Source organism: Zingiber officinale, chromosome 11B, assembly GCF_018446385.1.
Source record: "Zingiber officinale cultivar Zhangliang chromosome 11B, Zo_v1.1, whole genome shotgun sequence".
Taxonomy (NCBI): domain Eukaryota; kingdom Viridiplantae; phylum Streptophyta; class Magnoliopsida; order Zingiberales; family Zingiberaceae; genus Zingiber; species Zingiber officinale.
The window spans coordinates 85,306,496-85,330,293 of record NC_056007.1 but is presented as its reverse complement, the minus strand read 5'-3'; the positions used below and the strand labels follow the sequence as shown (position 1 = coordinate 85,330,293).

The window sequence follows — 23,798 nt, the reverse complement described above, 5'->3', positions numbered from 1 at the left end:
TTGATTTATATAAATTTAAATGATTAATATATTTTCTATCATTTCAGACTTTTCATAATTTTGTTTTCTTTCTTTGAGTTTATTTATCTGTTTAATTCTGAGTTTTATACGATTATTAAATATTTTTATTCAAAAGTTTTTAATGGAAAATAATGACTGTTAAAGCGACGTAAATCAGACGGACGAAAATTAAATATATCGTTTGATAAATTACAAGGACCAAAATAACATTTTGCAAAATTTAAACCGTGAAGTGTTCCATGAAGTCAACGTCAACGATGGTTCGTAGCAGATGGACTCATCGCCAGGTACAAACAGAGCGGTTTCTTCGTCCTCTTCTACGCCTGCTCTGTTGCCTCTTTCTTCTTTATTTCCTCACATTCAATTCCGCGGGTTCTTCGTCCTCTTCTACGCCTGCTGCTGGTCTGAAATCTTTCCACCTTTTTGATTGCTTATTAGCAAATTTGCAGAAAAATTTACAAAGGGGAGAAAGGAGAGATCTTGGGGGAGTAGAAGAACAGAGATCATGAATAGCCTCTTCTCCACGGCGTCTTGGCGACGGGACGCGACTGGCGGCGGAGATCTGGAGATGGGGGCGACGGCCGGGGGTGCAGCCGGCGGCGCCAGCCTCGACAAATTCTTCGACGACGTGGAGGCGATCAAGGAGGAGCTGCAGGAGGTGGAGCGCCTCCATCGCTCCCTCAGCGACGCCAACGAGGAGAGTAAAACCCTCCACGACGCTTCGTCGGTGCGGGCTCTCCGTGGACGGATGGACGCCGACGTGGCTGCGAGCCTCAAGAAGGCCAAGCTCATCAAGCTCCGCCTCGAGTCGCTGGACCGCGCCAACGCGGCCAACCGCGCGCTCCCCGGATGCGGCCCCGGCAGCTCCACCGACCGCACCCGCACCTCCGTCGTGGCGGGCCTCCGCAAGAAGCTGCGCGACTCGATGGAATCCTTTGCCGACCTGCGGACCCGGATCGAAGCGGAGTACCGGGAGACGGTGGGCCGGCGCTACTACACGGTGACAGGGGAAGTGGCCGATAAGGAGACGGTGGAGGCGCTGGTGGCGACGGGGGAAGGGGAGCGGTTCCTGCAGCGGGCGATCGAGGAGCAGGGGCGGGGGCAGGTGGTGGAGGTGGTGGCGGAGATCCGGGAGCGGCACGGGGCCGTGGCGGAGTTGGAGCGCAGCCTGCTGGAGCTGCAGCAGGTGTTCATGGACATGGCGGTGCTGGTGGAGGCGCAGGGGCAGCAGCTCGACGACATCGAGAGCAACGTCGGGCGGGCGGAGTCCTTCGTCCGCCGCGGCACCGAGCAGCTCGGCGCCGCCCGGGCCTACCAGAGGAACACCCGCAAATGGACCTGCATCACCATCATCATCATCCTCGTCATCATCCTCATCATCGTCCTTCCTACCGTCATCTCCCTCACCAGGAAGAAAAATTAAATCACTGTTATTATTGCCGTCATTGCTGCTGCTTAATTATTTGCTGTTATTGATTTTTGATATGTATAAAATATTTGTATAAATGCAATATTTCTTCTTGTGGAGGGGAAGTGGATGATTGAAACATGAATATTTATTTTCATCTTGATTCCTTCATGGATGACGCCATTTGATGGGAAAAAATTGAGGAACAACGAAAATAACGCGTTAACATCTGTTGAAGCAAAGGTGTTGACAAGTTCAACACGGAATGGGGGATTCAGATTTGGATTCAACGAAGATAATTAAATTCTTCACTTCTGAATCAAGTTTCCATTCAAGTAAGCACAATTAGTTCTAACATACTATCGAAATCAGAGGAGTTTCTGATTGCTCTTGGGCCTTTGTGCATCCATTTGCCTGCAGTTACTCCATGTAGTGGAATTCAATCTGATGCAGCAAAAGGGAAGGCTTGGTGCATTGGTGTGGTTTGATTTTTTTTTGACTGGTGGGCCTTCATGGATTTTGTTAATTTACATGGGCATCCACAAGCTAGAAAGAAGAGATATGATCCCTGCTAATATCTTCGGCTAAACTATTCCTTGAAAGAAATAGTATGCTACTGATAAACTTCTTAACTTGGGTTATCAGATGTTTCTTTCTGGCAAGTGGCAAGTGGCAAGTGGCAAGTGGCAAGTCTAATGTATTCACCAACAATGTCACATTGTGAGTGCTCTGATCTGGTGCATGTATAATTAAGTGCATTTTCAGAGATAAAGGATAACTTACAATTATATATCCGGCGTTGCCGGCATCGAAATGGAACTAAACCTCAACAGACGAGACCGTTCGATCGAGAGACAACTAAATCATACAAGAGGTCCATTTGATGTCCCGTCCTGAGCTCTGTTTCGCTCCTTTTTATTCGTACAAGGAGTTCCATAAGGAGATAGTTTGCTGTACAATGATTCGCTGCATACTCTGGTCGTGCCACAGGCTGTAGGTCAACTATCCAAAACTTGCTAGACAGCAAAATATAGGCTCGGAACACGAGTATCCAAGCTAAGATTCTGTTCGCGCAGTACAACTTTTTGTACGTAGTTGTTCAAGGCCGCTCCGAGCCATTAAGATACATGATACTGCTTCCGACTTCCAGTTCTTGATTTGCATGCCATTAAATATTTCAATTTGAGCTCGAAGCTTGGCGTTTCAGCAGCAGTCTGCAGGAATTGCTAGCTAGCGTTTAATTAGGGTCCTCGTCCTAGGAATCTTAAGCTTGCGATTGAGGCATAGTTCTACTGCTCCAGTAACTGTTGGCTAACTGCTGCATTAGAATCTTATTCTTTTGCCGTTCAGTTCTATGTCAACTTTATACTTGTTTCTAACAAGGCAGTCATTTATCATTTTTACTACTACGAATGAATTTAACTATCTTCGTTAGTATGATCTTTTACTAGACAATTGAATTATTTGTTTTCCATGTGATACGGTGCACGATCGTAGGGTCAGGGAGATGACGTGGTCAAAAGTCAAGCTCACGTAATGGTCAAAAGTCAAGTTCACGTGGTTATCAGAAGTCAAGCCTACATGGTGGTCAAAAGTCTGACCTACATGGAAGTCAAAAGTCCGGCCTATATGGAGTTCAATGGGTCAGGATAAAGGATGGTCTTGGTCGGGCTCGAGTGACGTTCCGGAGTTGAGTCTATATATACAGGTCGGGATGTGACAGCCAAGGATACAGGTCAGGACTTACAATCCTGCGGCACAAGATACATGGACAGAAGCGTACAGGTCGGGATGTGCCAGCCAAGGATACAGGTCAGGACTTACAATCCTGCGGCACAAGACACATGGACAGAAACGTACAGGTCGGGATGTGTCAGCCAAGGATACATATCAGGACTTATAATCCTACGGCACAAGACACATGAACAGAAGCGTACAGGTCGGGATGTGTCAGCCAAGGATACAGGTCAGGACTTATAATCCTATGACACAAGATACATGGATAGAAGCGTACAGGTCGGGATGTGTCAGCCAAGGATACAGGTCAGGACTTACAATTCTGCGGCACAAGACACATGGACAGAAGCGTACAGGTCGGGATGTGCCAGCCAAGGATACAGGTCAGGACTTACAATCCTGCGGCACAAGATACATGGACAGAAGCGTACAGGTCGGGATGTGTCAGCCAAGGATACAGGTCAGGACTTACAATCCTGCGGCACAAGACACATAGATAGAAACGTACATGTTGGGATGTGCTAGCCAAGGATATAGGTCAGGACCTATCGCCTTGTGATGCAGGACACAGGGATCAAAGTGTACAGGTCGGGATATGCAAACCGAGGATTACAGATCATGAATCACAGGTCGGGGTCGGCAAGTACGAAGACCCAGTCCAGGGTTAACAGGGCGAGGCAAGCATATACTACACGACAAGCAAGGTAGGGAATCGTAACCACCCGTCAGAGAATAATCACAGCGTGTCAGGGAATATGCTAACGGTCTAGGGCTCGTTACCTCCAGATTCCTCCTTCGACCTATAAGAGGATGCCCCGTGTCAATCACCGTCAGACAAAGCCTGACATCCGACATTCCCTGACACTCGCCAGACTCCAAAAACGTCCACAGCAGTATAAAAAGGGAGGTTTCGTCCTTACGCAGGTACACTCACTCGTCATTTCATTCTCGTCTCTTACTTTTCGTCCTTTCTCTGTGCTTCTTGGGAAAAGGTACTTGACTTGAGCGTCGGAGGGCCTGACCCGGAGACTTTTTCCCTGGTTCTTGGTCTCTAACGCAGAGGCGGCTTGTCTGAGTGTGCACAGGACCCTCGTTTCGTCATCACCCCCCGTCATCCGCTCGTGTAAGCTCTCCCAACGGGTGCCAGATCGACCAGGCTTCGCAGCGACTTTCCGTAAACACCAGCGACAGCGCGTTCCGCCTTCATCCGACTCAGTTTCCGGACGGGATCGCCCTGCATCTTTAATTTCTTGTACTGGCATCATCATCATGTTGAGAATTAATTTTATTTTAGAGATAAAAGTTGTTGATAAAAATTTATGAAGATAGAATGATGAGGTGGTAATTATTGATGAGAGTTTGTGATAGAATAGAATTTGATGAGCTGTCATGATAAGGATAAAAGTCTCGTGGAGATAGAATTTAAAAAAAATTATATTATTAGTGCTTATCTAATAAGCCTATAAATATGTACCTTTTTCATGAATGAAGCAAGTGGAGCACTTTATTTTTATTCTCCTCCTCTTCCACGTAAAAATTCTCCTCCTCTTCCACAATTTTTCTTCTCCCATAATTTCTTTTTCAACAAAGTGGTATCAGAGCCATGTCAATGCATCCTATCCCTCGTCTTGCTGATTTGAAGTATGGTAATTGGAGTATTCAAAATGAATGCCTTACTGGAGAGCGAAGGCTTATGGAATATTGTTGAAAGAGGCTATAAAGTGCCTCAAGAAGGAGTCGACCAAATGGAGGCACAGAGGACGGCAATGGCAAAACAAAAGAGAAAAGATAAGAAAGTTTTTTTTTAATCTATAAAGCTCTTGATGAAGCAACTTTTGAGAAAGTAGCCGAAGCTACAACTTCCAAAAAGGCATGGGAGATCCTACAAGTAGCATACAAAGGTGATGAAAGAGCAAAAAGTATTCACCTTCAAATCCTGAGAGGAGAATTTGAATCATTGGAGATGAAAGAGTTCGAAAGTGTATCAGACGACTTTACAAGGGTATTGGTTATTGTCAACCAATTAAGAAGAAATGACGACGACATTGAAGATAGTCACGTCGTAGAGAAAATTCTATGCTCCTTGGAGCCAAGGTATGACTATGTAGTTGCAGTCATAGAAGAATCAAAAAATGTGAAAGAAATGAAGGTGCAAGAACTATTAAGTTCTCTACAAGCTCATGAAGCAAGAATGCAAAGAAGACGGAGAGAGCCTATGGAGCAGGCTCTACAAACCAAGCTCACGATTATTGACCAAAAAGAAGAGTCAAAAATCAAAGGTTCGCAAGAAAATGGCAGTAGCCGTGGTGACTTCTGTGGACGTGGCCGAGGTAGAGACCATGGCAGGGGCTTTGCTCAATGTCGTGGAAGAAGTAAAGACAACAATCAAGATAGAAACCAAAAGAAATGTAAGATGTTATACTTGCAACAAATTTGGACATTATGCATCGGAATGCCACTCTAACAATGTGCAAGGGAATGCTAATTACGCATCAAAAGAAGGCAATGACAATGATGCAGTTTTGCTAGCAAGAAAGGATGGAGATTCCACAAACAAGAATTTGTGATACTTAGACTTCGGGACAAGCAATCATATGTGCGGGCATAAAGATATCTTTGCTGAGTTGGATGAAATGGTGAATAGACAAGTCTCGTTTGGAGATGCGTCCAAAATCCAAGTAAGAGGCGTTGGTAAGATTCTCATCAAACTTAAAGATGGAGCTTACACATACATCACTAATGTTTATTATGTGTCCGACATGAAAACTAATATTATTAGTCTTGGACAATTGCTTGAGAAAGGTTTTAATATGTAACTAAAAGATGATAGTCTTCGTTTGAGAAAGCAAAGCAAACTTATTGCTCATATTTCTATGTCCAAAAATAGGATGTTTTCTCTTGATATTAAGCATGTTACTGCAAAATGTTTAAGTGCATGCATAAAGAATAGTACATGGCTATGACACATGAGGTACGGGCATGTGAACTTCAGAGCTCTAAAGCTTCTCTCAAGCAAAGAAATGGTGAATGGTCTTCCTCATATTAATACCCAAGATGATATTTGTGAAGGGTGTGTTCTTGGCAAATACCCTAGATCAAGTTTTCCGAATGAATCACACAACCGAGCTAAGAAGCCTCTTGAACTCATTCATACAGACATATGTGGGTTAATCACTCCGACCTCCTTTGGAGGTCGTTGATATTTTCTAACCTTTATTGATGATTTCAACAGGAAAACTTAGGTCTATCTTTTAATGAATAAAGACGATGCTTTTGAGAAGTTCAAGGAATTCAAAGGATTAGTAGAAAATCAATCCGGCTATACTATTAAGGCAATGTGGTCAGATTGTGGTGGTGAATTCACCTCAAAAGAATTTGAAAAATTCTATACAAATCATGGCATTTGGAGGCCTTTAACCGCACCTTACTCCCCTCAACCACTACAAAAAGAGTCGCGACTAACGACTGAATATTCCGTTGGAATTCCGTCGGTAAATGAGCTTTCCGACGGAATACCGACGGAATTTCTGGCATCGGGAAGAATTGGGTCGGCGCTTAATTTACCGACGGAAATTGTATTCAGTCGGAAATTACCGACGGAATATATGACTTCCGTCGGTATTTATTACCGACAGAAAACTTATCCCGTCGACAAAGGGCAAATGGCATGTAACGGAGGTTGTCGACTGAATCAAATTCCGTCGATTTTTTACCGACGAAAAGTTTATTTCCGTCGGTAATCACCAATGGAATTAACCTTTCCGTCGGGATTCTCCGACGGAATGTAGAATTCCGTCGGTATTCCGGAATGTAGAATTCCGTCGGAGAATACCGACGGAATTCAATTTTTCGTCGGTGATTTACCGACGGAATATTGAATTCCGTCGGTATTCTCCGACGGAATTTAGAATTCCGTCGGGGAATACCGACGGAAAGGTTAATTCCGTCGGCATGGTATCGTAAAAAACCTGTTGCTGTTCGATAAATTACCGACGGAATGTAGATTTCCGTCGGAAATTACCGACGAAAAATCGAATTCCGTCGGCAATATGCAGTAAAAAATTTGAAATCCCTGCCCTACATTTCCCACTTATCATATATACAAATTTTATACAATAAAAATCATCACAAACGATGGTAAGACAAACACAAATCATACATAATCACAATCCACACAATCAACAACCAACACAACATATAATATGCTCACAAACAAATAATAAAACTGTCTAAAAAATAATACAAAACATATAACAAGTGGCCATATCTCCAAAATTCAATACAAAATAAAACATAACCAAATATCAAGTACTGACAATCATAAACATCCAAAAGTACTGATAAGTCAACGTTAAATACAAAATATCCAAACTTACCATGATACATCACCTACACAAATCCAAATATAATCCTGTAAAAGTCAAATATAAGAGATTATAATCAGACTGAATCGATATAATTGTAATATATAACTAATTTTGCATGTAATAAAATACCTGAATTATATGGTAGATATCCAATGATAGTACAGTGGTCAATGTATCAATATGAACTCCTGCAAAATGCAATACAATTTAAGATAAATATCTAAGAATATCCAAATAGAATAATTATATTTGACTTAATTAATGTATGATAAATTAAAGCCACTTAAGAATCTGAAACCTAAAAATAACTACAATATACTTTAAGCATACAACTACTAAAATTGAGCCACCTCCACAACCACTTAAGAATCTGAAACCTTATAAAAACAACTACAATATTCATTTTATGATTGAAGTAGTTCAAGTTATTGTATCATAAGCCTAATGAGGACAATAGGCAAATCTGAACCTTTAGGTTATGCTTGGAACCTTGTCCCATTAGAGGACAGATTATGCATGAAATCTAGTGTCTATGAGTTTGCTTGTCAGCAGAGTTGTGTTGGAGTTGGTCTGGCCATGGAACAATACAACACTAGTACTCAAAGGAACAATAAGAATATCAAGTTAGTTTCTGAGTGTGCATAAGCTGCACTCCGAATTTACTCGATAGTTGAATTAGGGAAAGGTTGTGTATCTCGAAAATTAATCGGGTGAAGTTTGGACACTTGGATTATTAAAAAAAACAACAAATGAAAGTTTAACAAACTTAGAGTTTGTCACTAGGCAAAACAACTTAAAGTTTAACAAACTGGAGGTTGTGGAGGGCTTGGTTATTGGTGTTAAGGATGGTTAATTAATCAAATAAGACATTGTTAGTATATCAATAATCTAGCTTCTTTATTTTTTCTACTTCTTCCAGTAGCATGGTTAAAGTGTGGTTATGAGAAATTTTATGATGGAGAAAGTAAACCAGATGTTCGGTTCACAATCAAACAACACTAATATTGAATTAATAACAACTAGGATGATTGCACTAAGAAAAAAATTTAGTTGTAATTGAACATACCTCAGAAAAATCTAATCATCAGCAGGGTCTAATGGGTCTCGAGTCTCCTGTGACTCAATACCATGCTATGACTGGGGATCCTCTGACTGGGGCTGCTGTGATCGATCCCATCTAGCAATGACTGCTCGCATCTGGGACAATGTCTACTCCTGAGTAGCCCATCTCTCCTCCCACCTCTAATCCATGGTAGTCATCTGAGTCTTCAAATCTTGTACATCCAAGCTTTATTCATATACATTGTTACCTAATAAAGCATTATGAGCTCAGATTCATCTCATTATCTTCCTATCATATTACAAAAATTATATGTTATTGCATAAACGCTCATTAAATGAAATAACAATACATATAAACTAAGTCTACTAAATAAAAGATAATGCAAGTAAAACAAATCTAATTTATAGAACGTAAGCAGGGGTCTGCAGCCAGCCGCGATCATGAGTTGACATGACCCATGAGATCATGAGCTTATTTTCTTTATTTAAATTCTATTTTTATTCACCCTTCCACCCACATTATCTCTCAATTATCATGATTTACCTTTCAAGATGGTTCTCGGGCAGGGGTATTCGCAATTTTTTTCATTTTTCACTAAAATGGACTAATTAGGAGTCAGCCATATACGTGTCATGCTAGGTTGAGCATGATGAACATGATACCAACTGTCACTAGAGAAGAAAAAAATATTCTAAGAGTTTAGAAAAGAAAAAGAAAAATTATAAATAGGAAAAGACCAAAAAAAATAATTATTATTTTTTTAGAAAGGTAGATAACTCAGCAAAACAGAGAACTTAGTTTAGCTCAGAAAACCTATTTTCTAATCAAAGTTATATCAGACCTACAAATGTTTTTTTAAAAGTTTACATTTCTGCATAGTTAACATCTTCCGGAGAAATCTCCAAAGAATATTACCCATCGAAAGACAGACAATTACAAATAATCTAGATTCCTCTGCAGAAAGCCTATTATACAGCATAGAAATCAGCAGCGTAGATGAGATTTAAACCGACACAAGCTCTCTCGCACATTGGAGAGACGAACTCAGTCGCTAACAGATCCGATCTCATACGAGAAGCAAAAAAACTGGAATCGAAAAGCAGTAAGCAGTGTAGATGGGCACGGGCCTGCGGCAACCGACCTCCACGAGCAGGGGAATGCGGCGCCGCCCTGCAGTGAACAGGGCCCTGCGGCGTCGGCCTACAGCGCCAGCCTGCAGCAAGTAGGCGCCATCGGAGGCCGGCTGCCGCCAGCAGGCGCCGGTGGAACACACGCCCGGGGAGCAGGCACCGGCGTAGCGCCGACATGCGCGTCAAACAAAAGAGATGAGGGAGGAGAGGAGCATACCAGAGTCGCCTGTTGCTGATCGCCGACAACGGGAGAGGACACGAGGCTGGACGCTGAGATCGTCGATTGCTGGTTGCCGATCGCCGAGGAAGCGGAGAGGAGAGGAGATCAAGTTCGCGCGGAGAGGAAAGTTGCACCGTGCCCTAATTTCACTCTGTTTTACCGACGGAATCACAATTCCGTCGGTAAACTCTAACCCTAATCGGATCGCCCGATTAGCGATATATACTGACGGAATGTTAACTCCGTCGGTAAACATCAATACCCGAACCCGTTAAATAAATTGCCGACTGAAATATATATTCAGTCGGAATAGTACCGACTGAAATATATATTCAGTCGGAATAGTACCGACTGAAATATATATTCAGTCGGAATAGTACCGACTGAAATATATATTCAGTCGGAATAGTACCGACTGAAATATATATTCAGTCGGTATTTACCGACTGAGTTAAATTCAGTCGGGAATGTCGTCGTTATTTGTAGGTTTTTTTGTAGTGAACAAAATGGAGTTGCTGAAACGAAGAACCAAACTATTCTTGATATGGTTCGAAGTATGCTAAAAACAAAAGAAGTGCCTAAAGAATTTTGGGTCAAAGCCGTAAACTATGCGGTGTATTTGCTAAATAGATCTCCTACAAGGAATCTAGAAGGAATTATACCTCAAGAAGCATGGACCGAATACAAGCCATGTGTATCTCATTTGAAGATTTTTGGGTATATTGCCTATGCACACATTCCAGATCAAAGAAGAACGAAACTTAATGACAAAAGCTTACCTTGCATTTTCATTGGCTATGATGCAAGATTGAAGACTTACAGACTTTATAATCGAGCTAACAGAATGATTATCATAAATAGAGATGTTGAATTTCAAGAAGATGGTGCTTGGAATTGGAGCGCTAATATGGTGATGATCCAAGAAGAAGAACAAGTGAAGAAAAAGAACCAACTCCACCACCGTCGCCTACTTCTTCATCATCCTCGAATGAAGAAAATCCTCCACCACAAAAGACAAGGAGTCTTCAAGAATTATATGAGGTGACAACTCTATTTAATCTCATTTGTCTTTATGCTAATGAAGAGATTGTATCTTTTGAAGAAGCTATGAAAGATAGCAAATGGAAGAAAGCCATGGATGAAGAGATGAAAGCAATTGAGAAGAATGAAACTTGGCATCTTACTACTTTGCCCGATGGTCACAAACTCATTAGTGTGAAGTGGGTTTATAAAGTGAAGAAAAATGCTCAAGGAGAAATAGAAAAGTACAAAGCGCGACTTGTAGCAAAAGGCTATAAACAAAAAGGTTGACATTGACTACGAAGAAGTATTTGCTCTCGTTGCCCGAATGGAGACTATAAGGTTGATAATCTCTTTAGCCGCTCAACTAAAGTGGCAAATATTTCAGCTTGATGTCAAATCAGCATTTCTTACTGGATACTTAGAAGAAGAAGTCTATGTTGAACAACCAGCTGGTTACATTAAGAAGGGGCAAGAAAGAAAGGTGTTGAAATTGAAAAAAGCTCTCTATGGCTTGAATTAAGCACCGAGAGCATGGAATTCAAGAATTGATGCATACTTCAAAGAAAATGACTTTATGCAATGCCCTTATGAGCATGCTCTTTATGTAAGAGTGGATAATGATAACATCTTATTGGTATCATTATATGTAGATGATCTAATCTTGACAGGAAGTTCACCTCAAATGATAAAACTTTTTAAGGAAGCATGGCAAAAGCATTTGATATGATTGATATGGGACTTATGTCCTACTTTCTCGGCTTGGAGGTGAAACAAGGAGTTGATGACATATTTATGACTCAAGAATAATATGTAAAGGAGATCCTCAAGAGATTTAGAATGGATGATTGTAATCCAATTAACACACCGGTGAACTGCAAAACAAAGTTATCCAAGAGTGACGAAGGAAAGACGGTTGATCCCACACGTTTCAAAAGCTTGGTGGGAAGCTCGTGGTACCTAACTTGCACTCGACCGGATATATTATATGGAGTCTATCTTGTAAGCAGGTTCATGGAGGAGCCTAAAGAGACTCATTGGAAGGCGGCCAAACGAATCCTTCGTTATGTCCGAGGTACTCTGAATCACGGACTATTTTATTCTCACTCTAACAATTCTTAACTAGTTGGATATTCGGATAGTGATTGGGGTGGAGACTGTGATGATCGGAGAAGCACTTCTGGCTTTACATTTTTCGTTGGAGATACGACATTTTCTTGGATGTCAAAAAAAACCTATTATTACTCTTTTCACTTGTGAAGCAGAGTACATTGCAGCATCCTCATGTGTTAGTCATGCTATATGGCTAAGAAGCTTGCTAAAGGAGAAAAAAATTGAACAAAATGAAACAACTCAAATTTGCATTGATAACAAATCGACAATTGCATTGGGGAAGAATCCTATATATCATCAAAGAGGTAAGCATATTGATGTTCACTTTCATTCTATTCGCGAACATGTGAAAAACAAAGACGTGGAGCTAGTCTATGTGAAGACTAAAGATCAACTTACTGACATATTTACAAAGTTACTCAAATTTGAAGACTTCATCAAAATGTAATATTTACTTGGAGTTACAAAATCAAGTTTAAGAGGGTGTATTGAGAATTAAATTTTATTTTAGAGATAAAAGTTGTTGATAAAAATTTATGAAGATAGAATGATAAGGTGGTAATTATTGATGAGAATTTGTGATAGGATAAAATTTGATGGATAAGAGTTTTCTGAAGATAGAATTAAAAAAAATAGATTATTAATATTTATCTAATAAGTTTATAAATATATATCTTTTTCACATGAATAAAATAGATGAACATTTTATTTTTATTCTCCTCCTCTTCCACAATTTTTTTTCTCCCATAATTTTTTTTCCAACCCATCAATCCAACGCCACTGGCTCTTTTGCAGCGAGCTGTAGCTTTCCATAGGCGAGACAAAAAATACAAATGTGATCAAGACGTTGCAGGAGTGCTCCTCAAGACGATCATATCGATCGTCGAGCTCTCGATGTGCTAGCTAGCCAATCAATCCATCACGAGGGGCAGACATGAAGATAGATACCGATGGAGACGTATCGATGTGCCCGCAATTAAGCACGTAGGACGATGGCGGTGGCATCACTGCCTGCAACCAATTCGTACGCACAAGCTACGTAGCCCTGGCGGTGCTAAGCTCGATCTTCATCTTCTTCCTTCCCGCATTATTCCTTTCATTTATTGCAAAGCTAATCGAGCGGTGTTTACCTGAGTGAATTTCACATATGGACAAGACGTTCACGCAGCGCGCGCTGTAGGCCTATAACGCAGCCCTAACTCCGATCTCATGTTTACTCAAAGGGCGTGGAAGAAGCTAGGGATGAAACGAGACATCTGCAACCCTTCGTTTCCCAAGCACATGCTGCATTCTTAGGCTTTTTCTACGTGAATGGTCTTCGAGGACGACCCGCAGCATGCTTTTTTCCCGCCTGAAAATTCCAGGATATCGAGGATTTCGATACACGGAAAGGTAACATGTTCAGTCAAATGCATCGATCGTTATGCAGCACTATTGTTTACTTTTTACAGGAGCAGAAGTACCTGATTCTTAACCTGTGGCTTATGGGGATCATTGATTCATTCTGATCCCTTACACGGAATTACATACATCCTACGTCCTAGCTATGTACCAGAAGCTATTGTTTATTCAGTTCTTCAGTACTGATTCCACTGATTAATTTATTAGGTTTCTAAGGCCGTGGCCAAGTCAAGTTGGTCACAATAAGAACTCATTATGGTAGTTTGGTAGTTTCAGAAAATGCCCATTCCTAAGAGATCACATCATGGTAAATGATGGATCAGTTGGCTAGGGTTTAGAGTTCTCATGTCCCAAGGCAGTCGACTAACCGTCGGGTGATTTGGCATGCCTTGATTTTTCACTCGAGTTAATTCATAGTATAAAATTCTACAACAACCTATTCCTTCTAATTTTCCTATAATATTTTGAGAACTTGTGATCCTCTTCACCTATATGTTTAGGTGCCAAGTAGCTTTAGTTAAGGGCTTTGGAAGTTTTCACTTCTATGTGATGGCTAAAACTTCTGGTTTTGTCTAGCAGCATGTGTTGAAGCCTGAAGCTTGAATTAAACTTGAATTTTTCTTCTAATAAAAATTAAAATTAGAGTTATATAAGGGTGAGTAAAAATTTAATTAAATTAAATAAATCGATCCAAATTAAAGTTCAGTTTGGTTAACTTAGAAAATTATTATTTTTTCCAGCTTAATTGGTTCAGTTTCGATTTTGATAATTGAAATTCGATCAAATCATTAAACTGATATTATAAGTTAAACCGAAACAAGATAATCAATTGGAGATGCTCAATTGATAGATCTGATTAGTGGCAATTCCTTCGCCAAGTATCGCAACAAATCCATCCCAATCAATTCGGGAAATTTCCCCAATGTCCCCCAATCGATTGGGGTTAATTCTTTCACGATCTCTTCACGACAAATTCATTCTCCAATCGATTGGTGATGCCGGAATTGATTGCCTAACAATTTCGGATCAAAAAATTTAATTATTTTGATCGAAAATTGAATTAACTGATGTTTAATCGATTTGGTCGATTTAGTATTTTTAAATGTTCGATCAATTCAATCAGTTTAAAATAAGTTTGGTTTGTCCAATTATCAATGTACTTATACGATCGATTCTGACCAATTGCTTCGATCGATTCAATTGGTTCGATCGATTCGATTTTAACCAATTGCTCAGCCATGTATCAGACCTGGATAGATTCTGTACTTATACGATCTATTCAAAAATATCATAATCCTTTTTCATTTGGGCACTAGTTAAGTAGCTATCAAACTCTAGCGGCAAGATGATATGCTTTGTTCTACTGTGATATATTATTTTATATTTTTCTATTTGTCATCTCTTGATTACTATCTTCGCTATTAGCATGTTCTCTAGACTCCCATACATGCATTATTAATTAATTGGCCGAAAAAGATACTTATTGTTATATCCCTAAATGTTTAAATAAGAATCTATCATTTCCCTGAACTAAAATATATATATCCTCCATTTTTTAAAACAGCTTAATCTCTTTAGTTAGTTAAGTTGTTTGAGCGAAATAATTAAATAACTTTAAAATAATAGAACAATTTAAAAAAATAGGATCAAATTTTTTATCTAACTTTGTAAGTATTTGTTTAAACAAATAGAAGAGAAAACCTATTTAATTTTATAGTGTGTGTATATATATATATTAAAAATAATACTTTCAGTTATTAAAATTTGATTAAATACTTTGAGTGATTGCAATAATTTTTTAAAAAAAAATGAAAATTCACACCTTCTTTTAAAGTAGTATTTTTTTTATTCCATCCATCAAGTTGTTTCAATTGAAAAATTCACAAATAAAGTTGATTTTTGACTTTTCTTGAAAATTATTAATTTATGACATTATATATATTTCTTCTAATACTTTGAATTATTTTATTCCATTATTTCATAATTTGAGAGCCTCTTTCATTTTCTAACAAAAAGTAATGAACAAGTATTTATCTTTAAGATTAGATAATTTAATTTAACTAATTTCACTTTGTCAAATTATCATTTAGGACTAGTTAATTCTAATTTTAAAAATATCCAAAAAAAACGTATAAAATTTAATAGACACTTTTCCATTATTTCTTAGATAAATTATTTTTTTGATTTTTTAAAATTACTTACATTTGGATTCAAAGAATTCAGAGGGGCTTATGTAGGCATTTGACATATAGAAACCTTATTTGCACATTCTTTATTATCAAGGCCCTATTTAATTGTTCAGAATAATAAACAATTAATGAAGAAAAACACCTTAACTGTTTAAGAATTTAGTAATAGAGAGGACCTACCATGGGACAATTAAATAGTAGCTTCATTATTTACTTTCAAAGATTCCTCATTTTTTACTGCTAGATCCATGCATATGCAGTCCCATCAATCATTCAACTTCTAACATTTTTTATTTTTTATTTTGCATAAGTAAAATCCTATTTGCTCCTTCAGTGGGAGGCAAAATATTATCTTGTGCAAGTAAAACTAGGGTTCTTGTGGGGTGATGCATAGTTTCTCTTTTAAAATTATAAAATAACACATTTACTATTGATTAGATGTTGAGCTAGAAATTTCTCATAAATACCATTACTTTTAGTAATCTCATGCCAAAAATATTTGTCTCGAATTATATAGTCTTATCATAATCTTAGTAACTATGCTGTTTCATTTTCATTTCCCTCTATCTCCTTCTCTATTCTCTTAGTATATTGTTTCCTTTCAAAGTAAATATATATATAAAGATAATCAATAGTGACATACATATTAAACAAATAGTAACTATTTGTTTGATTACTAGCTTGACTTTAGATGGACAGGTAATTTTTGGTACTTAATTACAACCCTCATTCTTTGAAACTTTGTTCTTCATATTCCTTAATTTTTTTTTTTGTTCTTCCTGGCCAGTCTTCAATTTGTCCAACATGTGTAGGATGCATGTCCAACTGTAGCTGGTGTTTATTTTTCCTGACATGCCCAGTTATTGTTGGAACTTTACCCTGGTAGAATAGGGTTAATTTGATCTGCCTGTACAGGTAGTGCTCCAACCTCTCATATTGGGATGGTGGAATCCACACTTAAGTAGTGGGTCCCACCATCTCATTGTGAGAGGTTGGGGCACTACCTGTACAGGCAAGTGAAATTTACCGTAAAATAGGGCTACTGCAAAGATGAGCACTGATGATTGTAATGACTACAATCAAATTATACAGAGTCTGCTGATCACATATGATACGATACAGCGAGTGAGGTGGGACTCGAGTCAGGTCAAAGTATAGAAGATCGGTTAATATGACGATCAAAGTCAAAGAGAGATAATCGTACATGGAAGTCCGTGCAATTGGTTCCTTTGTACGAGAGGCATTCGACCGAACCGTCATGCCGACCGGACTAAGGAGCCAGTTGAACTTGAGCCTACTCTTATCCTTGGTTCAAGAATAGCATATTAACTAGCTCGGCAAAATGATCTAGCCGATCGAACCATATGTTCAGTTGAACCAGTTAGATACTCAGTTTTTTCGAATTTCTGGACTCAATGAAGAGCTTGTGCGGAGGTCGAGTCTTTGGCTATAGTTCTCTAATCCGACCGGACGGTACCTCCGAGTGATAGCGATAAGGACACTTGGGAGTCTTAGTTGGTCAGATTATCAATTGCACTCATAATGGGCCCCTCAACCCAACAGCCTTATATTATTTTGATATTTTGTGCCACGGAGAACAGAGAATATTCGGTAGGCGGACTGTACACTAGAAGCTTCCTTCCTACCATGTACAGAAATTGCAGGTTTATTTTAGGAAATGTGTCAGGACACTTTTATGGTATGTCATTTTTTAGAAACGCTTTGAGAGTTGTGCATAAACAGTGACACTATAAAAAGGAGTCTTCATCTACCAGTGTCGGTGCACTCACAAGACGCGATACCACTATTTATTATTCATAATTCATTTGTTTTACTCAACTTGACTCGATTACTGACTTGAACATCGAGGGGTAATCTCGGGACTCCTTCCCTGATCCGACACTAACATTTTTTATGAGATGCGGGAGAGCTTAAGAGGCATCTTCGGACAGTAAGGAGTGTTTTTTTGGTCAACATTAGAGTCATCGTTCTCAGCAATCTTCTTCTCCGTTTTCACACCGGATCAACATATACTGGACATATAATGAATCCTCTAGAAGATCCAACCCAATCTACAGTGACAATTATTTTGCGAATCTTTTCCAATCTACAATACCAAACATTAATTACTTGTTGTGTTTGGGTACAATATTGTGGTCCATCAGAGTAAATGCATACACCAAGGGAACAGGTGCAACATGAGAACAATGAGGAGTGCCACAGGAATTGATTTAGTTAATGACAATTACTGCATCTTCAACAACAATTAATAATATACAACAAGTTCAATCCCTTTTTTCTTTAACATTATTAGCCATATAATTAATTAATTGTTGAATCCCCACTACTAATATACTGAGAGGGAGAGGGGTTCCTATCTGATCGTTTCATTCATTAATTCAACTGTGAATTTCTTGCCTTTCTGTACATTGAACTCTCATCACAAAGACAATAGTTTTTGTCCCCACCCTCCTGGTTTTTTATTTTTTTCCGAAAGAGAAGAAAAAGAAAATTTAAGACATAGAAAAGCAGTCCTTTAGACCTGCTAAATGTAAAGTTCTTTCAGACATCTGCATGATATAGATGATCGTTCGATTAGTCCTCCTTCGCTAGCATCTTCTCCTTCTTTCTCGTTCTACATCGTATGCGCGCAGCGAGCTAGGGTTTTGGAGATCAGCAAATTAAACAGAGATGTCGGCTTACCAGCACACTGCAACAGACCACCTTTGCTACTTGCACTGCAACTTCTGCAACACAATGCTCGCGGTATTTATCCATCATCTCCCACTCTCTGTCTCATGAAATTTTTTTAAAAAAAGAATTGAGTTGCTATTTTCTTTTAAGTTTTTTTCCCCCTCCCTTTAAGTCTGCATGTCATGGGGTCTTCTCAACAGTACGTCTGCATTTTCCAGGGTCTCTTGATTTCAGAAGTGTGTTTTCTAGTGTTTTTTTGGATAGATCATATGGAACCTGTGCTTGAGTTAGTTCTCTCTCTTTCTCTCTGTTTTTTTTTTTTTTTGAAGTTTGAATGATAAGTTAGCCTACTTTGTTGAGGCTTATGAAAAGGAATTCCTTCCCTTCACCATTCCACTTCTCAAGCATCAGAAAAACTGAGGGCTCCGGCCACTCAAATCAAAGAGAGCAGCAGTCATTCTCTTTGTAATAAACTTTATTTTACAAGTGACTCCTACCCCCACCATATTTTTTTTCCCCAGTTTTAATAGGAAGCATAATAGATATTGAAACAAGATTTTTTTTTAAAAAAAAAGTAATATTGAAATATGAAACTTAAAAGAAGGCAATTCACCTTATATAATGTTTCTGTCAAAGTAATATTATTGTAATTGTACTTAGTGTTCTATTTGGTTATCTTTCAGTGTCCCAATATTATGTTATCATCTTCTAACTTATATCTAACTTCACTTTTATAATGATAGTTTAATTTGTTGTTCTACTTCATATATTACTCTCAGTTTCTCATTTCAGTTATGTTCTAACTATTCAACATTCTTGAAAAGATACAGATACTCACTCTTTATTTCATCTCACTAGAATTAACTAATCTTCCATGCTGAAAATGTGTTATTGTTGTTTGTATTTTCAATCAAGGATATCAACATCAATGATATATATAACTATAATGAGAAGTACTTAAGTATCCTAATAGTCTAACCATTAGAGACAGATACCCATTCTTTTAAGCCCTAAAAAGACTCCTACAGGTACTCTTTCATGTGGGACTGTGGGTGCAAAAAAAGAAGAAAAAAAAAAGTATTTCAACACACTCCTTCATATGCCCAATCCACTGTAGACCATTGATTGGGCAGTAAATGACAACCTTAAATGATTATTCCATTAATATAAACACTCAATGGGCAATAGATTGTCTTAGCTTGTTGTCTAGACTACATGAGTTGTACCCATGCCAAAGTTTGGATCATGCCGCTTTGGAACCAACTTAGCCCGCGAAGCAGGCTAGGCGATCGTCGCTTGACCTATAGGTCGTGTTCAAAGAATGGTGAAAAAGGCATATTCTTTGAACCCTAACTTATCCACCATAGCTCAGATGTACTAACTATTTCAATGCCAATAATAGTGCCAAAGTCATGCTTTAATAATGTAGGCAATCAAGTGAATTGGATGAATAGAGAAAAAGCCACTTGTAGGAGATGCCTTGTAAATGTACATATGCTTAAGGAATGGTTATATACAAAGATGCGCTAATAAGATAAAGACAATTAGATCCAAATATCAAATTCAAAGATTGTCAAAGCCGGTTTGAGACAATACAATAGAACCAAGTGGTTCAAGTCAAAGATGACATGACTTGACCCACTTCTACCTCATAGAGTAAGTAAAAGGTAAATGTAAGGTAAATCTAATATTTATGTACTATTTGTCTTATTGTATTAATTATAGATATTGTATAGGACATAATCATATAATAAAATTCTAATTTTTTTATTTTTAATTGTTTGTATTTTAAGAAAAATCCCCTTAATTTTTATATTTTATATTTTTAAAATTTGATTAAATAACAATTGACATAGGCTCAAGTTCAAGCTGGTATGGGTCACTAAGACTTGGGTTAGAACCGAGCGGACCGAAGGATATTCCTAGTTGTGCTCAACACAACCTATTTGGATTTGTGTTGGATTCTAGGGACAACATCTTGACACCTCTAATCTAAAGATGTAAGTAAGTTGCTCTAATATATGGGAATATCTCATTCTCATATCATTACAAGAAAATAGGGCTTTAGAGATTAAAAATTTCATCTAAAGTCATTTTTCTATCTCTAACGAATGTTTGAGACATAATATTCTGTCTTAAAAATCTTTTAGTGAAAGCCCCATAGTTATTTTGATATGGAAATATTTCGTCTCTAATTTCAAAAATGGATTAAAAAATTATTTATGAATCTATTTTTAATTTAACCAAATAAAATTAATTTCAAATATAAATTTTGTTTCTAATTTTATTTTGAATCCGTCATTAGTATCAAATATAATTTTAATCTATTTATAAATCTATTTATGATTCTATTTATATATCAATACATAAATTCATTTCTAAATTTATCATTAAATTTATATTATAATCAATTTCTCATCGACATGATACTTTGCAAGAAACAACAGCACATTTCAAACAGATTAAAAATAGTAAAAACAACTAATTTCTCAATTTTAAAAAATAATACAATTATCATTAATATTAATAAATATTTACATCATTTAAGTAAACTTAATCCTTAAATTTTAAACCGATTTTATTTCTATCTTAAAATTACGCCTCTAATTTATATAAATTTCAAACAAATTTTGTTCCGTACGTCTCAAATTTTTATTAAATTTTCAATGATTACATTGTTTTAAATTTCATTTGTAATATGTATTTATTTTTATTTATAAAAATTTATTTACAATTTCATCCCAAATTCATTTTAAGTTTTATTTTAGATTCATCTTTAATTTACATAAATTTGCAACCGATTATATTTCTATTCTAAAAAATCTGTCTCTAATTTATATAAATTTGAATAAAAAAATTGTTCCGTCTCAAATTTTTATTAAATTTTCAATGATTATATTATTTTAAATTTCATTTGTAATATGTATTTATTTTTATTTATAAAAATTTATTTACAATTTCATCTCAAATTCATTTTAAATTTTATTTTAGATTCATCTCTAATTTACATACATTTGAAACAGATTATATTTCTATTCTAAAAATCTATCTCTAATTTATAGAAATTTGAAAAAAAAATCCATCTCAAATTTATTGTTTCAAATTTTTTTCATAATCTGTATTTTTTTATTTATAAAAATTTATTTACAATTTCATCTAAAATTATTTTTAAATTCATTTTTAAATTCATGTCTAATTTACATACATGATTTTATTTCTATCTTAAAAATCTTTATCTAATTTATATAAATTTAAAATAATTTTTCTTCCGTCTCAATTTTTTATTAAATTTTAAACAGATTCTTTTGACGGAAATTATATTATTTCAGATTTCATTTGGAATTTGATAATTTGTGTTTGTAAAAATGTATTTTCAATTTCTTCTCTAATTCATTTAAAATTTTTGTTTCAATTTTTCTTCATATACTATATTTTATTTAACTAAAACAAATTAGTAATTTCATAGCAAATCTGTTTCTGATTTATCAAAATCTGAAACAAATTATAATTTTGTTTGATAAATCCATTTCTGAAGTCATATATATATATATATATATATATATATATATATATATATATATATATATATGTCATGAATTCTATCCATTGAATGCATTTATATCAAATGTAACCTTCCAACCAAGTACTTAGGAAACCTTTTGCCTATTGTTAATTGCTTCTTGCACTAATTTCTTAAACTCTACTTGTGAAATTAAGTGGACATCCAATCCCCCCTAAGTTCATGTTGGTACCCTAAACCTAAAAATGAGGTGGTGAAATGAAGGAACTATATTGCATGCTTCAATTAGAAACTTTTGTGTTCGAGGGCCATACATGCCTACTCCCAAATTATTGCCTACAATGCACTTTAAGATTTAATCTTAACCTAAAAAATGCAGTATCATTAAATGATAGTATACATATCTGTCTCTCTATGCAGGTTACACTCCCAAGTGACAGGTCGTTCGACATAGTAACTGTTCGTTGTGGCCATTGTGCCAGCATTTTCTCTGTGCACCTGGGCACCATTTTTCAGCCCTTTCCCTCCCAAGATTTTCAGGTTTTAATGGCCAATTCTGATTATCATTTGTGTTTCACTTGTACAGTAGTGCTGGAGTGTGGATTTCACCACCAATTTAGTTAAGTTTTTTGCTTCACGTAAATGCCTTTACCACTAAATTGTTGGCAGGGATTCAATATTGGAGCTATTAAAAATTACCAAATGGATTTTGGATCATCTTCACAAGATAGGCCGACTTCTTTGGTATCCTCCACTGAAAATGCTGAACGACGACATTTACCTGTTCCTCGTAAGCATGCATTTTCTCATTCTCATACATATCTTCCATTTATTGTGTAGGGTTTGATTGATCAGCCATTTCTTTCATCTATATTCAGAAAAGTATTTTGGGTTCATAAGAAAACACAAATGACTAGGAATGATTCAATATATATAGCTTGAGTTTAAACCTCATACTGAAAACACTTTCTTTGTTTTAAAGATAGGTAAATAATTTGATTAATTAATGTAATCAATTATCATGCTAATTACTGGGAATATTGTTTTTATTTACCAGCCCCTGAAAAACGACACCGTCTGCCTTCTGCATACAACAAGTTTATCAAGTAAGTTCATGCTCTTTTTCAGTACTTCCAAGTGCATGCATGGTACTGTTAATTTTACTAATCAAAATTCAGTGACAATTATATTGCATCTACCTAATAATTATGGGTTCGAGGAATTTGTAACTTTGATAATTAAATAGGGAGGAGATTCAAAGGTTAAAGGCTAATAATCCTAACATCAGCCACAAACAAGCATTCAGCACTGCAGCAAAGAATGTAAGTTTCTCGTTGCATGATAGATCATAATTTTATGCATGCATTGATAATTAGATAATGCATTTTAATATTTAGCATCTGTTAGTTTAGAACAAAGTAATGAAGCAGTAATTTCGTTTGTTAACTTGCATTTCTTAATACAAAAACACTAGGTCAACTAATCCTAAATGACCCTTAAAAGACTTTAATAACCCAAATGTATATTTATATTTGCTAATCTTGCAGTGGGCACACTTGCCTCACGATAATCCTGACAACGACGAGCGACAGAAGCTTGAGGAGCTAATGACTTCCCCAGGTGATCTAAAAAGTTAAATCAGTTAACTAATTAGGAGTACGTTCCTAATAATGAATGATATGTGCATGCTTAAGTCATGAGCAGATGCTTAGACTCCTGAACTTGTAGTCTTACGTATGGCTGGATTAGCACATCGATCAACTGCATTTGAACTTTAATTAACTTAATTTGCTTCCATTAATTTGGCTAATTTTTCTCTTGATTTTTCATCTTTTGGTTGATACCTACCTACATAACATGCTTAATTCAGTATATATATTACTAGCTCACAATGATATATCCATCGGTGTCATAT

At 36.9% G+C, this 23,798-nt stretch overlaps 2 protein-coding genes across 2 annotated transcripts; both read left to right on the top strand.

Annotated features, from left to right (window-relative positions):
* The first annotated feature begins 333 nt into the window (after window positions 1–333).
* On the top strand, window positions 334–1,586 carry LOC122035235 (syntaxin-121-like). Its single transcript, XM_042594653.1, has one exon. It carries the CDS (start codon window positions 527–529, stop codon window positions 1,442–1,444), a length of 918 nt encoding a protein of 305 aa, XP_042450587.1. The 5' UTR covers window positions 334–526; the 3' UTR covers window positions 1,445–1,586.
* Window positions 1,587–18,171: 16,585 nt separating this feature from the next.
* Window positions 18,172–23,670, top strand: LOC122035001 (axial regulator YABBY 5-like). Its single transcript, XM_042594364.1, has 6 exons — window positions 18,172–18,435; window positions 22,304–22,423; window positions 22,553–22,673; window positions 22,941–22,989; window positions 23,130–23,205; window positions 23,431–23,670. The coding sequence occupies exons 1-6, from the start codon at window positions 18,361–18,363 to the stop codon at window positions 23,518–23,520; spliced, it is 531 nt and encodes a 176-aa protein (XP_042450298.1). The 5' UTR covers window positions 18,172–18,360; the 3' UTR covers window positions 23,521–23,670.
* The last annotated feature ends 128 nt before the right edge of the window (window positions 23,671–23,798 follow it).